The sequence below is a fragment of the Phragmites australis genome, chromosome 14, assembly GCF_958298935.1.
Source record: "Phragmites australis chromosome 14, lpPhrAust1.1, whole genome shotgun sequence".
Taxonomy (NCBI): domain Eukaryota; kingdom Viridiplantae; phylum Streptophyta; class Magnoliopsida; order Poales; family Poaceae; genus Phragmites; species Phragmites australis.
The window spans coordinates 28640914-28659876 of NC_084934.1; the positions used below are offsets into that span (position 1 = coordinate 28640914).

General features: G+C 43.9%; 1 protein-coding gene and 1 long non-coding RNA gene across 12 annotated transcripts in view; one reads left to right on the forward strand and one right to left on the reverse strand.

Moving 5' to 3' along the window:
* Nucleotides 1–18963, forward strand: part of LOC133890561 (uncharacterized) — a 45878-nt gene that overhangs the window by 5030 nt on the left and 21885 nt on the right. Inside the window, exons 1-5 of one of the 10 annotated variants that reach the window (XM_062330982.1) lie at nucleotides 14412–14834; nucleotides 14910–15107; nucleotides 15581–16474; nucleotides 16909–17058; nucleotides 17187–17777. The exons of 2 other annotated variants lie outside the window; for them this stretch is intronic. In XM_062330982.1, coding sequence (XP_062186966.1) covers nucleotides 15078–15107; nucleotides 15581–16474; nucleotides 16909–17058; nucleotides 17187–17555 — 1443 coding nt within the window. In that variant the 5' untranslated portion in view covers nucleotides 14412–14834; nucleotides 14910–15077 and the 3' untranslated portion in view covers nucleotides 17556–17777. Of the gene's footprint in view, nucleotides 1–14395; nucleotides 14835–14909; nucleotides 15108–15580; nucleotides 16475–16908; nucleotides 17059–17186; nucleotides 17778–18963 lie in introns of those variants that run through there. 7 more of the 10 variants (XM_062330994.1, XM_062330983.1, XM_062330986.1 and 4 more) reach the window with 7 other exon arrangements.
* LOC133890052 (uncharacterized) lies at nucleotides 4803–6889 on the reverse strand. Of its 2 annotated transcripts, none has more exons than XR_009903987.1 (4): nucleotides 6143–6889; nucleotides 5816–5893; nucleotides 5531–5718; nucleotides 4803–5423 (listed from the first exon to the last, which is right to left on the reverse strand). It is a non-coding gene; the product is annotated as an uncharacterized LOC133890052 (long non-coding RNA). The 2 variants fall into 2 exon arrangements; XR_009903988.1 differs by having other exon boundaries at nucleotides 6005–6889.

An 18963-nucleotide genomic window follows, 5' to 3' on the forward strand; every position in this document is an offset into this window, starting at 1 on the left:
GTCAGCACACGTAAGCCCAAATTTGAACACGGCATCCATCAACGCCACCAATGCACCTCCCTGCCTAGCTCTCGACTTTCCCACTGCTCGTTGAAGGCGTAGACGGCGCCAGCTAGTTCATTCGATGAGCCCCCACCTCATATGGTCCAAGCAATGAAACCAAATGTTCTACATGTGAACACCAATTGATCTAACCCTAGAAATCAGATGTTCCAGAACATGGAGATCATGGGGAGCATGGGGATTACAGCGGCGACCGGGAGAGGAAGGACTGTCGGCTAGAATGGAGAAGGAGGAGGTGTGCCAACGACGGTGAGCACGGAGATGACGACGGTATCCGGGTTAATGAACGAGCTACCAGATATGACGAGGAGGAACATGGAGACGATGGAGAAACATAAAGGTGGCGTCGCCGGTTCGGGAGTGGGAGGACTCCGGGAATGAGAAGGAATGCGAAGTCGATGGGGGGGGGGAGCATAGTGGCCGCAACAACGTTGTCGTCGAGTGCTAGGAGACATGGGAACCGGGAGGGGTATGGGTGGCGTGAAGGTCCGGTTCATGTGGGTAGACCAAATGATTAGCGCCACACTAGTCTCAGATCACGACTAATCCAAACCTAGGCCGCCTCTCACCCAACTAGGCCACCATCCTGCGGGACCAACCCATCTGAAACTCACAAAAGGCAGCCAAGGCAGCCCAAAGCTCTCAAAACAGCCCAAAATCTCCCGAAACCATGTCCACCGCAACCACCAAAGCAACCCACTAGCTATCGCTTGTGTTAGCCTCTTGGAAACAAACTCTTTGCCCACACCAAGTCCGGAATCCACCCGTCAAATAGCCTGAAAATCACAAGTGACGCCGACCCACGTTAACCTAGCCCGATTAATCTTCTTGTGCCCTATTCGCTTGCGGGAATCTTATACATTGGCAATCTCTTTTAGCTTTGCTATAGACGCTTTGCGATTCGTGCTATGGGATGATCAGACAATTGCTATCAACTGTAGGGGAAGGAGGGGGAGTACACTGTACAAGTCACATGGCGCGCCCTAGTTGGGTGGGCGGGATGGGTGGGTTGATTTGCAACTTCAAATGCATTTTTCTTTTAAACCGTGACTTCATTTTAGAATCCGTTTGAACCATTGTATTATATATGTACATATTTTTCCTTATTTTTGTTTTCTTAAATCAACATTTTAAATGTACGAATTTAATATTTTGAAAAAAAAACACGTTAATCATTTACCTGAAAAATGTTGAACTATGTTTTGCAAAAAAATGAATAAACTTTTTCAAAATGTCGAATGCTATGAAGGCACAAAATGAAATGTTCGGCGGTGAATTGGAAAAATGTTGAATTAGTGTTCCAAAGCTGTTATAAATTCAGTACATTGTGAATTAATCGCAATGATTAAAAAATGAAACAACACAAAGAAAACCCAAACCTGGGTCTTAGGCCTAACCCACATGCTGATGGGCCGATCTACCCGGAAGCAATTTCCGGTCGTCTTGCATATAGGCGGCAATCGCCAGAGAGCGCGACAAAGGCGTGGAATTTCTTTTTTGTGCTTTCGCGTAGGACAATGTTTGTAGATTCGTGCAATATGAATGCAACGACTGTGATGCGATGGGAATGCGGGTCGAGGGTTGCCACGGGTACTTGTCCAATTTGAGTTGGTGGGTTATGGGAAAAGGAATGATTTTCAAATTTTCAATGCATTTTTCTCTCAAACCGTAAGCTTGTTTTAAATTCGTTTGAACTATGGTGTTATTTAAATTTAGTATAGCAAAAAAAGATCCAATATGAATATATATTATTTAAAAAAATCTTCCATTCTGTTATACTAGTTCAACAATTTGAATATTATTTCAATATTTAATCAATATTGTGCTATTGGATTGCAGACCTGAGCTCCTTAGCAGTGTGCTGTTGCGACAGAATCCACATAACGTCGAGGAGTGGCACAGGTGAGACTTGATATAGCACCTCAATTTATTAATTAGATACATTTACTATGAAGATTAGCTACCAAAAATGCATATAAGTAGTCATCCAGGTGCGCATGCACCTGAGGAATTATGTGCTTTTTATTTACCTTTAAATGCATTTTTTATCAGTTTAACTGAATATTTGTGAGACATCCAAGCAAGATTGTCTGTCTAGTTTGTATGTTACTAAAGCAAATTTTAGTCAGAAAATTCGCAGTAAACCAGCTAACCAGTTACACCATTACCGAAGTTACTAGCATTGCAATTAGTGTTTGATGTCTTTTCAAACAAACTATGGTGTAAGGTCAGACATTGGTATTGGTTAATGTGTGAGATCCTAACACATAGAGTTGTAAGTTACACATTTTAATTTCTATAATTGGCTGCTTTGTGATTCTTTGGTGGTAGCAAGCCTCCATGTGCAAGTCTCATTTCAAAGTAATTGATCTTGCGGAATGCGAACATATAACATCCTAGTGTCATCAATTCTCAGCCTATTAATGCATGCTACAATTCATTTGGCGGCCTCCAACTTGATGGAATTGGCTAACGATGCGATAATATGTGCAGGAGGGTGAAACTTTTCGAGAAGGATCCTGCAAGGCAAGTAGCCGCATATGTTGAGGCTGTGAAAACTGTGGACCCAATGAAGGCGGTTGGTAAATCTCATACTCTATGGGTGGCGTTTGCAAATATGTACGAGAAACATTTCGATGGTGTTCGACCGCCCATTTCCCTCAGTTTTGTCCTCTTGTTTACGGCATCCATCGTTGCGTTCTGCATATTCTCTGTCCACCTCGCTGAATCTTAGACTATCTTCAACCATATTTTCTTCATTTCGTTCTTTTTCTGATTTCCTTTTCTGTTCTTATTTCCTTTATTTCCTCTCATCTCCAACAGCTTTCCTTCCAAGAGAATCGCGAAAGGAACGGGGAGAGAATCCCGTCCTGGAATAACTCTGGTAATCCCGTCGTGAAGAGAACCGTAAAAGAAAACCGTTAGAGCGCTGAAGAGAACGAAAATCTCTTCACAATAAAAATCTTCCCTGCGAAGGGTACCTGTTGAGTTTGGTCTAACAGAATTGCATCTCTCGAACCCTCCGCGGCCCAGAAGAACAGTAGTTTCTTGCTAGAAGTTTCCAGAACCTGTAATCCCGTGGCGGGGAGTGCAGGCTTCAGACTGGCCTCTCATCGCCGCCTCCGCGACGAGTCCTTGTCCTCTCTCGAGCTGAGGGTCCAAACTCGTCAACAGGGGCCCAGGTCCAAGCACCAACGCGGGCTTGACACACAATACGGCCCGTAAGGACCAAGCATCGGAGCGGGCCTCGGAAGCGCCATCCGGCCAGTAAGGCCCAACACGTCCGGCCCACATCTCCACCGCGCGCCGGCGCGTGCTCATGTGCCGCTGCACTGCACCATGTCATTTTGCGGGTCCTCCCGGTTGGCGGTTGCACTAGAAAAACAGTAGAGATTATCAGATTGAAATGCCAGTTATTGGTGTAAAAATTACTAGCATTATGCTGCTGTCGAGGATGAGCTTCAGTTTCATGCTGCCCTAAGTTGCTCATTTCCTCTGTGCAGCGCTGGTATAATTAAGCTACGATTAATGAAGTGAAATCTAGAGTGCTAGACTAATGACAATAAAAAAAGATTTCTAGATTAAGCAACAGCGCTGCTGCTTAGAGGGTAATAAGCATATGTTAAGATAGGTACTTATTTACCTGATCGATAATGATGTGCAATATACTGGTATTCTGAATCACTATAGTTAAGGACTGCTAAATATGACACAAATTGCTCAAGCAAATTGTGCTAAGATGTTTAGAAATTTCGAAAGCATGTAGTACCTGCAAAAATAGAGAGTGAAGTTGCTGCCCCAGCATGAAAGCATATCGCTGATAGTGTACTGATCGGCGCTAGTCAAGAAACAGGTCTGCAGTTCTGCACCCTTATCAGCGTAGTCACCTAGGACATTCAGTGCAATCGGCAGCGGGTAGACAACCACCATCCTCTCACTAACACCTGGCTGCCCCCGAACTCCCCTCTTGAGCATTTTGACGTGCAACTTGCAAGCTGCGGCCATGGTGCATGCACTTGGATCATGAGGAGGGAGTTCAGCACGTGGATCGGTAACGCCGTCGAGCGGAGGGAGAGGCGAGGGACTACAGGGACGCGGACGCGGCGGGGGAGGCAACAGGGACCGAGGAAGAGGAAGAGGCGGGGAGGGGGTGGCGGTGGGAGGAGGAGGTGGCAGAAACCTCAGGAGCAGGCGCGCGGGAACAAGGCGGTGGCGCGGACGGCTTGGGTCACCGGCGGCAAGACAGCAGAGGCGGGTGAGGAGCACCGAGACAGAGATACTGAAGAAGAGAGAGAAAAAAGGGGAGAGAGAAACGGTGGGATTATTGAAAGGCCATGACCATCCGATCCCACTCTAATATATCTCTGATCTAGGAAACCCAGCAAGCGGTGTTGGGTTATCCAGTTTATTTGGTGCAAGGTCACTGTTGGAGAAAAGAATCTGAATCCTGTGATCACTGAAAAGACGACCATCTAGATTCTTCTTAGCATTATAACTTTCCGCAACGCTTGCAAACAAATTTTAGATAATGTGACCAAAGTATAAACTGCAAAGCAGATTTTCGTACATCTCCTTCAAATACTTCATTAACAGCAGGACAAGATATTCGCTGCTGTTGATAACTAAAGAAACATAAAAGGATAAATACTGCCCAGTTTCCCTAGCATAAGTTGAGCAGTTGAGGTAGCCATGACAGGATTTTAAATGACTCTAGGTCAGATTTACTGAAGGCAGTACACTTTGACGAACTCCGCCACCCACCTCAGCATCAGTGTTATTCGCATGAAGGCGCAGCACACTTTCTTAGCAGAAGAAGAAACAAATAATAAGGGTTGTGGGTTAAGCGAATTCACATCCCACAAACCTATCGACTCATTCCCAGCAATTACTACTTTTCCCTTGCTACGCCATTGTAGTGGGCTGGAGTATTCCATTCCCATTACTGGGTTGTTCACTTCCTATTTCATGACTAGATCACCATCACGGGTATCATAAGCTGTGACCATCTTTTGCTTGCTAGCAGTAGAAAGGAGGAGGACCACAGGGTCTATACCACCATTGCTGTATTTCTACATTTGGCAATGCAGAGCTAGATCTTGATGGACCTACATTAGAAAGAGGCCCAAGAACAGCCCTGGACCTACATTAGAAGCATGTGACATCTCCTCTTCAACATGAAATGCTTTTACTTCTCTAGTATAATAGTCCCAGCTGCAAAAACCAGGCTCCAATGCATTGCCAGCTGATGCCGCAACAACATATCTTCCAGAGCATCCATCTACACCTGGGGCACGAATCAACCAGCAATAACCCCACATATTATTTGATACCATGTTGGGAGGCTTGTATTCGGTCTTGAACTGTATCAATACAGTTTAATGTAGTCACTAGTCAGCACTTGAAATCTAATTAGCTACCCATAAAAACATGAAAGAAATAAAAACATTGGTAGCAAATAACCAAGTACCTCATGGTTTGCAATGTCATAGTAAGAGCATGCGCCATATCCATGAGCAAGAACAACAGCTTCCCCACACCGTATGGTACCATGGCTTGCTGAAGCGCTTCCTAATCAATAACTTTAGATGAACCCGGGAAACCAACCCAGAGAACATAGGTTGGCTGTGCTTCTCGCATTCGTATTCCAGTGGAACCCTGGCATGCGAACAGAACATGATGGTAAGCAATATCAGCAGTTAAAAGAGAAGAGCCAACAGTAGAACAGACACGAGTATATCTAAACAGGGCAAACCTTTGCAGGACCAGTGCCTCTCTTTTCACCCGGTGGCCCTGATACTCTACCGCTGAAGTTGCTTGCCTCTGACCATTCCTATACAAATCAGTACAAATAAGTTGCAATAAGAAAAATCCCTTCGTAAACATGTAATAGAGATTACAACTCAGTAATCCAGTAAATGATAATCTATACACATCGCTCTACCCTTGGACCTCTGGAAATCAACACACAATTCCGTGCCGCCTAAAATTTTTCCATTCAAGGATATGTGTGCAGAAATTGCATCTTCGAGCTTCTCGAAATCAATGTATGTAGAAGTCTGATCCAGGGAGAATGCAACACCTTCAATTTTTCCAAACTTTTGGAGCTCCTCCTTTGAAACCGATGGGCTAATGCCACCAACCCACAGATTCCTAGCAGCTCTGGCCTGTAAAAAGCAAATCAGCAAACAAATTCCATAAGAAGGTGGGTACTCGTTTCCAGCTTCAGAAAAAACAATGGAGATACATTGTCCTCACCCAATCCTGTATTACAATGAAACACCTATAAAAATACTAATTACAACTTACATACATCATCACACAACAGCCAAAGCAGCACTACTGCGTAAGCAATTGCACCCAAGAGAAAGGAACATCTAATACTAAACAAGGACCTAATCAACCCGATTGCAAATATATCTGCACAGCATACGACAGGTATCCCCGACCAACACTGCCTGCATACCATACATCAGCAGCTCCAGATTGCAGATCAATCTCTCTTACGTGATAACATCACAAAATACACGGACTTCAACCCTAGCTACCGCAAAAAATAACAACGCGGAAGCACCAACCACAGCAAAATCACAGGGGAAAATCTAGGGTGGGAGGGAGTAGATCCTATCGAGGGCAAGGGTGACACGACCAATTCGACTCCGAGACAAACAGCAGAGGAAAATCGAGAACACATGAAGAAGTTTGGGGAAAATCGGTGGAATTATGCTGGAAAACGAGGAAGAACAGCATGTCGCCCATACGGGTCTGTTACAACTCAGTTCATGAACATGTCCGCATGATCCACACGCAACTCAGATATTTCTCCCAATCTAATTACACAGCATTAGCTTAGGACTAAAATAAGCTTAACTGAAGCTAAACTGAATTAACAGACACCAACTACTGTTTAACGACGGACAACACCCGTTTAAGCTCAGTGTCGTCTGATGCAACGCGAAGAGGTATCAATGAATCGCATCCGTCCGTTCTTGCCGCACCTCCCGGGTGGCAAGATAAATTACTGGCCACGCGAACTTGATGTGCATGGCGGAGCCCACGTCGCGTCAATTGCGGCGTGGGCCTCCGCGGGGGAGCGGAAGAGGACGAAGGTGTAGCTACGGGATCCGAGCGAGGGCGCAATAGAGCACATTGTGCAGGGCGAATAGAGCCATCACATCACCCTCGCTCACCTAGGAAGGCAGGTTGCCCACCCAGAGCGTGTTCGTCTCCAGGGCCCCAACGCCGCTCTGCCCCGCCGCTGCCAGCGTCCTTCGGAGGGGAGGGGAGGCGGAGGCAGGCGCTTTCACACTGTGATCGAAATCCGAAGGAATTCAAGTGAAGAATAGGCGAAACAAGAGAAGGAGGAAGTTGGAGGATCAGGTCTAAGACCATCTCCAAGGGATTCCCGTCAGGAACCAAATTCCCTTCACGAAGGGATTTTCATTCCTTTCAGTGCTCCAACAGTTTCTCTTCACGGTTCCCGTTATGAAGGGATTCTTAAGGCCATTCACTTCAGGACGAGATTATCTCTTCTTTTTCTTCACAAATCTCTTCGAAGTGAAGCTGTTAGAGATGAGAGAGAATAAAAGGAATGGGAACGGAAAGAAGAATCGAAAAGAGAATAAAATAAAAGAATTATGGTTGGAGATGGTCTTAGAACATTCTAGGGAATTCTATTACATGCATATTCTCAGCACATATCCCTGTCTAATCCCTCCGAGCTGGTTATATACTCCAGCTGGATTACAGCGCTAAACGTTTTTAACCAAAAGCAAACAAAATTAACTGAAATAAATGCAGTTAAAAGCAAAAGAGACACTGTAGTTTATCCGGCACGGTAATTAACTCGTCTTTGACAGCAACTCCGTCAGCTATCCGCCGTCCATCCTATTCCGTCCGCTTGGTCATGACAATGCCGCCCCCTTGAGCATACACTTGCCCTCGAGTGTTCTGAATGTCTGGAGCAGTGGTCGCCATCTGATCCTGATGTGAGTGCTCAACCGAGTCCAGCGGCCACTAATCTTTGATAGTCTCCCAATAGAAGCCCGGAAAGGTGGTTTTGATAAAGGACTTGTCTTCCCATGTGGCTTCATCTAGAGGAGAATTTTCCCACTGAATAAACCATTGTGTGATCAAGTTGTCATTCCTGGGTAGAGCTCTAGTGTCTAACACTTTGACAGGAGCAGCTTTGAGGATCCACTAAGGACAAATCTGTGCTAGGGACAACATGTGAGCCAATGTGTTTTTTAAGTTGACTTGCATGGAAAACTAGATGGATCTGTGCATCTAGTGGTAACTGCAGCTTATAAGCAAATGCTCCAATCTTCTTCAGAATGAGGAATGGGCCATAAAACTTGCTACTTCGGAGAGGAGGCGGAGGCGCCGCAGGGGACCTTGCGGGCGGCGGCTCCGACAACATCGCCGGCGTGGAGGGAGAGGGCGAGATAGCAGGAGCACGAGCGATTTTTCTTCGTTTCAGAGAGCACGAGTGCAGCGGCACTAGCGATTTTTTCACAAGCGCTGCGGCGGCGTGGAGAGCACGGTAAACGCTTCCATAACGAACGGGACATACCTCGTCATGACCGTGCGATCCCAATCTGACGGTCCTCACTTTTTGGGCGACGTGGCTCAACGAGCGGGCGCAAAACCGTAATACGATTCAGCCTCGCAGAGCCGCACCCCCAAAACCCCAAAACCCCACCGCCGCCCACCGCCGGCCAAACCCTCACGCTCGCCGCCGCCCAAACCCTCACGTCCGCCGCCGCCGCCTCAGAATCCGCTCCGGCAATGGGGTGAGTCATCTCCCGGGTCGCGCCCTACCCTCCCTCATCATCTAATCCCTCTATCTTTTCCTCTATTTTCCGTGTAGGAAGGGCAGGAACCGGAAAGTCTCGGGCGGATTGACGACGAAAGAATCGACGAAGTTCAAGCTCACCTTCCTAGGAGAGGACGCCGAGGCTGACGATGAAGCATTCCGCTTCTTCAAGCCGATCACCCCCGTCGCCCCCACCCCCGGCCCAGGCCCCGTCGCTCCTCCGCCGCCGGCTCACGGCGCCCCCACCCCCATGCCGGCCCCGGCCCCGGCCCCAACCACCGCCCCCGCTGCTGCCGGCCCCGGCGTTTGATCCCGCTCTGCGATGTTCCACAGCTGTTCGTTCGTATGCAAAGTCTGCTATCCATGATGTCTTTTACCTGGTGATGGTATCGTAATCAGACTTATATTTTACATGGTATCGTGGACTATCGGGTTTCTCTCTCGTTTTCTGTTGATTCAGCCTGTAATGACTGATTTTTACATGGTATCGTAGACTGTTCCTGATCATGGTATCTTAGTTAGACTTACATTTTACATGGTATATCGTAGACTGTTCCTGATCATGGTATCTTAGTCAGACTTACATTTTACATGATATCACGTGATCCTGTGGTCATGTGATATTAACATTGTGTAATGCCATTCCAACACTGCATCATTGCCAAGTTTAATGAACACGGGTAACCATGCTTTGTTTATTTTTGGGTGTGTTTGGTTTGCAACCAATCTTTGTCAATGCTGACCTTACCAAAATTTGGTAGCATTGGCCAAATTTGGCTAGCATTTGGTTTGCTTTGGTCAGGTTATATTCTGCCAAGGTACTCGCCTGGTTGCTTTTCATTCTTTCTTGAATTGATGCGTCCGGTTCTTGCACTATTCCAAGCGTGTTCCCATTGGGGTAAAAAGAGTGCTAGCTTCTGGTATGTAAATTTCTTGGGGAAAAATATCATGTTATTGTTCGTTCCGTCCTGAATGAGTTGCATTCTGATCAATTGCAACATGGTCGCTTCCTGCAATCTTCATAGTTCATACAATGTTCAAATAGAATGTGTTCTGAATGATATAGATTCCCAGCAGTTTAGCTTTTCTTGCCTGCTTGTTCTCGAAGTATAAACGTCCAAGCTGATGGACTAGACATGGACGATGACATGGATGGACTTGAATCTGATTTTGATATTGACAGCAGTGGTGAGATCGTGGATGCAATGTGAGTTACATTTCAGATAACCATCTTATCAGGCAACCATAGAATCTCAATCAGGCATAGGATGCCCTGATGTTGTGTACTTGCTAAAGAACTAGCATCCTTTTGTGAAAATCTGTTGTTTGTTTAGTTTCTTGAAAATGGAGACGCAATCTGCTGTTCCAGGTCTATCAACGTTCCAATTTTGGGCACTCTTAATCTGAGAACTCATATTTTCTGTCCCAGAATTCCTTCAGGGAATGAATTGATTCATAATATGCCCTTTTCAAACATGGACTTACACGTTTAAAAATACACAGTTCATGAGAAATCAGAGGCCATTGTGATTGTTCAATGAAGGGCTCTAATTAGGGACGACAATGGGAATTCCTCTATTAGAGAATGAAGAAAATTTTAGCCTCACAAACTTATACAGGGATGGGAATGTGAATACTCCCTTTGTTCCCGCTCCCCTCTATATCCCTAATATATACAAATATATGTATTTTTATCAATATATATATGTATAATATATTATCATTGTGCAGAGAACTCTCGTATATTTGTCTAACCTGTAATGGTTAACTCATCTAAGTATTAGTATATCCTCTTATGTAGGAAAATTATTTATTTAACTACAAAGACAAGATAAATATATAAAAATAACTAACTATAATTTAATTTTATGTCTCTATTGGGCCTCGGTCCCAACAAAATCATCATGTTGATGAAGATGGGAAAAAACTTCTCCACGGTAGCTAAATGAGGATGGATATGGAGAGTGTTCTCCGACAGGTATGGCCTCCTTGACATCCCTAACTCTGATGGAAACAGTCAACAACTTCGGCCGAACAATGTTACACACACTAAATGTCTAAAAAAAACTTACGTGTTGACTCAGCTACACAGACCAAGGTCTCATGCGGAGAACAGTTATGATTGCCAGGGAAGGTTTACACATCCACGTGGGACTCATTTATTGATCGGTTCCACCAACACTTGGAATTTTTGTAGCATCTTTACGTATGGGTAGCTGTCAGAACCTGATCGAAATCCGAGCGGATTCAGACAAAGAACATAAAAAAACTGAAGAAAACAGAATTGGGGAAAGGGCGGCGATCTGAAGCTATGCATTAGAATGTTCTAGAAGGTTCTATTATAGAATATTCTTTAGAAATGTCCCGCAACAACCATCCCAACTGGTTATATATGCCCAGCTTGATTGCAGCTCAAAACAAAATTAATCGTAAGTGGCAAAATCAACTAACTTAACGTTTAAAGGAGTAAATGCAAGTGTAGTTATCCAGCACGGTAATAACACGAAACAGATAGCAGTCTGCTAGCGATCAACCGTCCGATGCAATCTGAAAGGGTATCTCGCGATCTCAGTCATTGATGATTATGAGCCAGTCATGACAAGGCCCCCTCCATGAGCAGACACTTGCCCTCAAGTGTCCAGCTGGTCAGGATCGTCCTGTGCCCTCTAGTCTTCAGGTTCTAGAGCTGATGTTCCCAGCGGCCATCAATCCTTGATTGACTTCCAATAGAAGCTTGGGAATGTAGTTTTGATGAAGGACTTATCTTTCATTACCACAGAATTATTGATAACAGATGGTGTATCACAGATGATTTTTTTAGGCACTATCACTGATAAAATATCCTTAGACGGTTGCTAAGACATATGCTTTTGTAACTAGACAGCTGTCAAGGTGTGATAAAACTTATAGATAGTTTTCATAAATCCGTCTGTTTGTATTGTACAGACACAAACTACGTTAAAAAATTCGCACACACATACTTCGCTCGTCTCCCCAAGCTCTTTTGGCTTCTCACACACACAACATCTTGTCTCCCCTCAATATAAAGTGATGATGAATGTTCTTCTTCCTCACTCACCATATCCAAGTGTTCCACTACACTGAGAAATCCTCACACGCCACCAGCGTCGGAGAAGCGAGATCTCAACGGGGGCCGAATCCCTTTCATCGCATCGAGGTGAGTATCATATGGTTCTCATCGTGGTTTAGTTAGGGTTTGTAACTGACAACAAAGCCTTATTTTCATCGTAGTTCTGTAATGGCGCAATTCATAGTAATCAGGAGGTGGTAGGATGGGGTTGTCCCTATAGCGGCTTCGATGGCGTGGGTGCTTGGTGTCAACTTTGGCCGGGTGGATTTCATCTTCTTCGCAGTTGTGAGGGCCCCCTCCGTCGACCCTGTGTATGATGTCAACCGCGTTCTCCATTATATTCTTTTGGGTGGAAAATTTTCCATTGTTGTTCGGCACAATTTAGACATTTTCGTCAACTACAAGATATACTCAAACGCCCATTTCTTACTGAACCATGGATGGTGGTTTGGCAGTAACGCAATTTGGTTCTGGTTCATACGTGAGATAGTCAAGATGTAGCCAGATTCGAATGACTGCGAGCTGCTTATTGAAGATGATGCTTGTGTTGATGTTGTTCTGGAATGCGGGAGATTGAGATCATGTCTAACATCTCATCTTTTTGAAAGAGGGTGTCGATCGACCTAAGTTTGTAGATCATTTTTCATCTTTTTAGAAGACAATGTCGCTATGATATCAATCATTTCATCTTTTTGGAAGACAGCGTCGATCGGCCAATGATGCATTTTTAGGAATTGTGTTTAGCTAGCTAGTTTTATGTGTTCTAAATAATGTCTGATGTGCATCTGTTTGATGTTCTTAAAATTTGTCATATGCAAATACCTGTGTTTTGTATTCTGAACAATGTGTGATGGATATTTTGAACAATGTGTCAATATGTTGTTTAATTTTTGAATCATGAAGTGTGTATCTGTGTGACTATTTCCCTTTATAAGTAAATTTGCTTCCTGGTTGCACATCTATAAGCAAATTTGCTTCCTGGTTGCACATCTATGAAGCAAATTTGCTTATAGGGAGAAAGGGTGACACATACATTTTTTTAAATATTTGTCTGTGACAATTAACACAGACGAGTTTATACTAAAGCTGTCTGTGACTCTAACTACACACAGACGGGTTTCAACAAAACCCGTCTGTGATTTTTATTAGGCATAGACGATTTAACAAAAAGATCATCTGTGTGTAACTCTATGGCTGACAGTTCTGAAACCGTCTGTAACAAGGTCGATATTATAGACATTTTTGCAGAGACAGAATCTATAATCGTCTGTGATAGGAATTAAAATCTACATGTAATACCTTTTTTTAGGTAGTGTTCCCATGTGGCTTCATCCGGAGAGGAATTTTCCCACTGAGCTAGCCATTGAGTTATCAGATTTTCGCCTCTTGGCAGTGCTCGAGTGTCCAGTACTGTGACAGGTGCAAACTTGATTCGGCCGTGGCATGGAATACTGGATGGATTTGTGCATCAGGTGGAAATTGCAGCTTTTAGGTTGTGCAGCAGTATAAGAAATGGGCCATAATACTTAGTGGTGAGCTTGAGAGAATTCCTTAAACCAAATGCTGCTTGTGGCTGCATCTCGAGGTAAACAAAATGACCTTCTTGAAAGGTTGTCTCAGTTCTTTTGAGGTCTGCATACTTTTTCATTCTTGCTTGGGATTGAGCCAAGTCATCATTCAGTTTAGCAATCATTGTGTTCTTTTCAGTCAGATAGTCTCTTGCTAGAGAGTCTGGGCATGAGACCATTACCTCACTGATCAATGGTAGTGAATAACCATAGAGGACTTGGAATGGGGTACATTTCAGGAAAGAGTGATAATTAGTGTTATACCACCATTCAGTTTGGGGTAGACATGCACACAACCTTTTTGGTTTAGAGAAAACCATACACCTCAAATAAGTTTCAAGGCACTGATTAACTCGTTTTGTTTGGCCATCACTTTATAGATGGTAGGCTGAGCTGAACCTTAGTGAGACCTTAAGACTTTTGAACAAAGATATTGCCAAAGATCATTAGTAAAGATTCTATCTTTATCTGACATAATGACAGTTGGTAATCCATAAAGCTTGTATATTTGTTCCATGAATACTTGAGCTATCAGATTTGCAGTGACTGGGTGAGATAGTGGGATGAAGTGTGCATACTTGGTGAGTCTGGCCACCACCACCAAGATAATGTCCTGCAACAACCATCCCAGTTGTTTATATATGCTCAGCTTGATTACAGATCGGAACGAAATTAACAATAAGTGAAAAAATTAACTGACTTAACGACAACTTAAAAGAGTAAATGCAACTCCGGCCCCCTTTTCTTGGCTTCTAAGGCAGGAAGATTTATTGTTTGCCTGCGAAATTTGGGTTCCTTTTGATGAATTTTCGTGGATTTAAGGGAATTTTGAGGTGACCGGGTGTAAAGGTGTCGGCTTCTGTTGGATTAGTACCAAGAGCAAAAGAGGGAGAGAGCAGCCCAGAGTCCCTCCTGCAACCGGCCTGCCACTCCACGAACGCACCCCAGCCACCAAGGTTTATAAAGTCCAAGCCCACACTTCCTGCGCGCACCGCACACCACCGCCGGCCCTACGTACCACCGCCGTTCACTCCCTCCCTCTGCCAGGTCCGCCAACTGCCACTCCTCAGCCGGCGGCTACCACCCCTGGCACCCCCTCGCCTCTCGGTCAATCGGAGCGGAGATCCACCTGGACATGGATTGATTTCTTCTTCTGGGAGTCCGATTCGATTTGCTCTGGGACCTTTCCTTTGTTCCACTGTGAACAATCAAACCCGAATCTCTCATGTTCTCAATTAGGTTAGTTGGGGGGGACGGTTGGGTTCGTTTGAATAAGTATACTACTACAAGTAGATTCAAGGTAAGTTCAAAGCAAGACTCGATTTCGGAATAACTGTGTATGACTCGATTTCGGAATAACTGGTTACATTGAAAGATTGTTGTAGTTCGAGTCGGATATCTGGGAGTCCGCATCGGGTTTTAGGCAGAGCTACTTCATGGCTTCGGAGGAGCAGCTCGCACCTTTATAAATCAACTCGAACATTGAATCTTCGACATATTTGGACCACAGTGCTAAAGCCCCTCCAATCAGATTGGATTATTCATGGAGTTGAATAATAATGCAATAAGCTCCGTAAGTCTTGTTATCTTTGTTTCCGCCACATCTGCTGTGCGTTGTTATTTTTTTTACTAGTCATCGTTTAGGTTCAGCTGCTTTATAATATGGTAAACCAGGATGTTTTCTTGTGCTGGTGAACCAGGATGTACACATGATTACTAACTTTTAATGTCACCCGTTGTCATCAGGGCTCTTTATTCATATTCATGTTTTTAACTTAAGATTTAAAATGAAAGGCACATGGCCTGTTTTTATTAGGAAAAAACAAGAGTAGCCTTTACACTGTACAAAAAGGTCTGCTACTCACATCATATATAATCAGTTATCAAAATAGGGTTTATAACAAACATGTGATGCAATACAGTACTCTTGCTGGATATGACTCCTGTCACTCTTATTCGACGACTATTTTTTGGTACATACAGCTCTATGTATCTTGTCGTTAGTCATTTGCTAACTGTGTACCTGGATGATCTATTTTGTTGCAGAACGTGGAGGATGAAAATAGACTCAGCATATTGATTGATGATCTTTTACTGTCTATCTTAGGAAGAATTGATATAACTACGGCTGTAAGGACAAGTGTGTTGTCAATGCGGTGGAAACATCTGCCATGGTTACTCCGCGAGCTCACAATTGATGTCAAGGATTTCCTACCTGTCCCACAACCAAACCCCATTGAGGATGAACACATGGATAAAGCAATGTCATCGCTTAGTAAAGCGATCAGGAGCTTCTTGGCTACCCCTCGGAGTGAGGGTGCCATTACAAGATTGCAACTTAAGATCTACTTGATCAGTAACTACGCATTTAACATTGGCCCTCTAGTTAGTGAAGCAATTGACACTGGGATCTTGAAAGATTTGAACCTTGCTTTTTTGGACGAAATGGAAATTCTAGACTGCACGGAAGAGCGTATGCTACAACAAGCTGGTGTTGTGAGAGACTTTTTTAGTGATTATCCTAGTGTATTTCATTGCCTCACAAGGCTATCTCTATACAACTTGTGCTTTACTAAATGGGACATCAATCATCACCTATTTGATTGCTGCCAGCAACTACAGCATCTGTATCTCTCAAATTGTGATGCAGGGAGGTTCAGGGTGTGGAAGATAGATGCGCCGGATTCAAAACTCAGTGTTCTTCAACTCAACATGTGCGTTTTGGGAAGACTTGAGATAGTTTGCCTGCCAAAACTGGAGCGTCTCGAGTGGGATACTTGGCTTTGTCCTCGTGCCCCCCTGTCATTTGGTGTTGTTCCGTCCCTGAAGGAATTATACCTCATATGCGGTGCAGTAAGAGATATGCAAGGATTTGTGTTAAGTGAGGTTCTACGTGATACAAGCATACATACTATGAAATTAGATTTCCAAGGAGAAAAGGTTAGTCCATGCACATTTTTCGTGGTCTGCTATTATCATTGGCATTGTTGTTTAATGCACTTCTAATTTTACATGATTTACAACAAACATCTATGTTCGGTGTTAAGTAACTTTACGAAAATTCACTAGTTATATATCATGCTTGCTCTAGCTGCCTTGTTTTTTTGTTCCAATAATTCCTGTTTTTGCTTATTGTATTTATAATTGCTTGGAGACATCTAATTAATAAGAAAGAGCCAATCTAGTGAGCATGGTTTATGTGAGACGTGTGGGTATGGCAAAAAAAAGTTTTGTTCTTGTTTTCGTAGTGAGCACAGTTGATCTCTATATATGCAAAACAGCAATATGTTCTTCTTTTTCTTGTTTTCTTCATCTTTCTTTGTTGCAGCGCTTGATGAAAATGGAATTCTTTATTTGTTTTTTTTTTCTGTCAGCTTTGGATGCAACCGGAAGGAAAACAACCTTGCACTGGATTCAACAAGATAAGGAAGCTATCTGTACATGGAATTTTCGTAGAATTCAATCTACTATGGATGAGAGTCCTCCTTGAAGCTGCACCATTCCTTGAGATGTTTGATATTGAGGTAGATTCATCTATTTGCTTTCCCTCTTCAGTTTTAGTCTTATGTGTTCTCTATGCAATGCAAGCTTCTTAGTTTCAAGAAACACCTCCAATTACCACTAAGAAATTTGACTTATTTGTGCTTATTAGATATGGGAACATCCATGCTTGATCAACGATTCAATGCAAGGTTTTGGGGAAAGGACGAATCCCTTATGGAAGGTGCCTGAAATCACAAGCCGCAAAAACTCTTTTATGAAAGGGCTCCAGATTACTGGCTTCAAGCCGCTGAAACAACAGATCGAATTCATAAGAGCTGTTATGCATCAAGCTCCCAATTTGGCCACGATTGTTCTTAAATATGACGACCCTTGCGAGGACTGCGAAAAAATGGGTATTTTTCCGCCACGCTCTTCTACTGAGTGCGTGTTTCCAAAGAATAAGGATGAGAGGGATATGGTGGTCAAGCTGCTCAAGGGTGGAGTCTCCTCTCGCGCCCGGATTATCTTCAATAATTAGAAAGTGCAATGCCAGAATCTAGAGCGAGTTCAAGATCTTTCCGTGCCTACGGAAAAATAAATTCCTATTTAGAATCGACCTGACTAAAATACTGTTGGGCTCTTGTAACAGGAAGTAGTATATCATCTTTGATGGAGGTTGTCGGTCGTTCTAAGAAATGCACTTTTATGCTTATTATGTAATAGAAGTAGGCGAAATGTTTGTTTACCCTTTCCCTGATCATCTCTCATAGTGTGGAAGTTGTAACAAAATAGTTAGCAACCTAAATCATCAAGAAATAAGTACAATATCAAAATACTACGGTTAGAAGTAGAAGATGGGAATCAATTGGTACTCTACATTTTCAACCAGAGTGCAAAATTATTAAACTTCAGAACCTTATTTGTCAAATCTACTATGCCAATGAGATGAGCAATGTTAGGGAAGGAGAGAGACCAAGAACAGTCGAAGATCTTGCATATATCATTAATTTGCTAAATATTAGGGAAGGAGAGGAACAGAAGGTGTGTTTAAATATTGTGGGAATAGAAGATATGTTTAACCCCTTCATAGTTACAATTACAGCTGATGAGCTGAGTGTGGGACTTTCTTGCTGCACGCCGACCTTTCCACTTTTTTAATCTGGAAAAGTAAATAGTAAAAAAGTTGAAATGCGTGCAAAGATCTTGTACATGTTGCGTTGTTCAAAAAGTTGTCGCTACCGAATGCTTTGAACCGAAGCCAATGTCTTTGAACCGAAGCTACCAAACTTGAAGACATGAAAATCCTTGACAGTTTGACCGTAGAATTTCAACTATGTGATGTCGTTGCAAATGTTTGTGATTGAACCCTTTTTTTAGGCCAAATTGCCCTAGTACCACTGGAATTGAACTATTTTGCTCCCGTACCATTATTTTTTCGGCGATTTCAGAAATAGCACTGGTTTTGCTCCCCTCCTCCCTACATCTAGCACTCTGTTGGATCTGTTAGCATCTTCTTCTTCTTCTTCTCCGACGGGTGCAGGCACTCAGAGAGAGGCGAGGAGGAAGAGGAGATGGGGCACTTGCCTACGGGTGAGAGGGTGATGGCTCGGCGGCCGACGTTGTGGGAGCGGCGCGAACAGGGAGCTCGTCTCCAGCAGCGGCGACAACGGTGAGGTCTCAGGCAAGCCTCCTCCCATCAAGCCGGTGACGTGCGGCCTCTAGTAATCGAAGCCGAGCCGCCGAATCAGCTCTCCTCTCTAAGCCTACCCGCCTCCTCCTTTGACTTTTCAAACACATGCGCAGGCCACACTGGGAGCAGGCCGCTGAGTTTGGACGAGGTTGAGTGAGGGGATTGGCAACGAGGCTGGCCCACTACGACGACCATGGCTGCAGCTGCTGGTGCACGAGCGGCCACAATGGCCATCCCCTCCCCACATGTGAGGCTG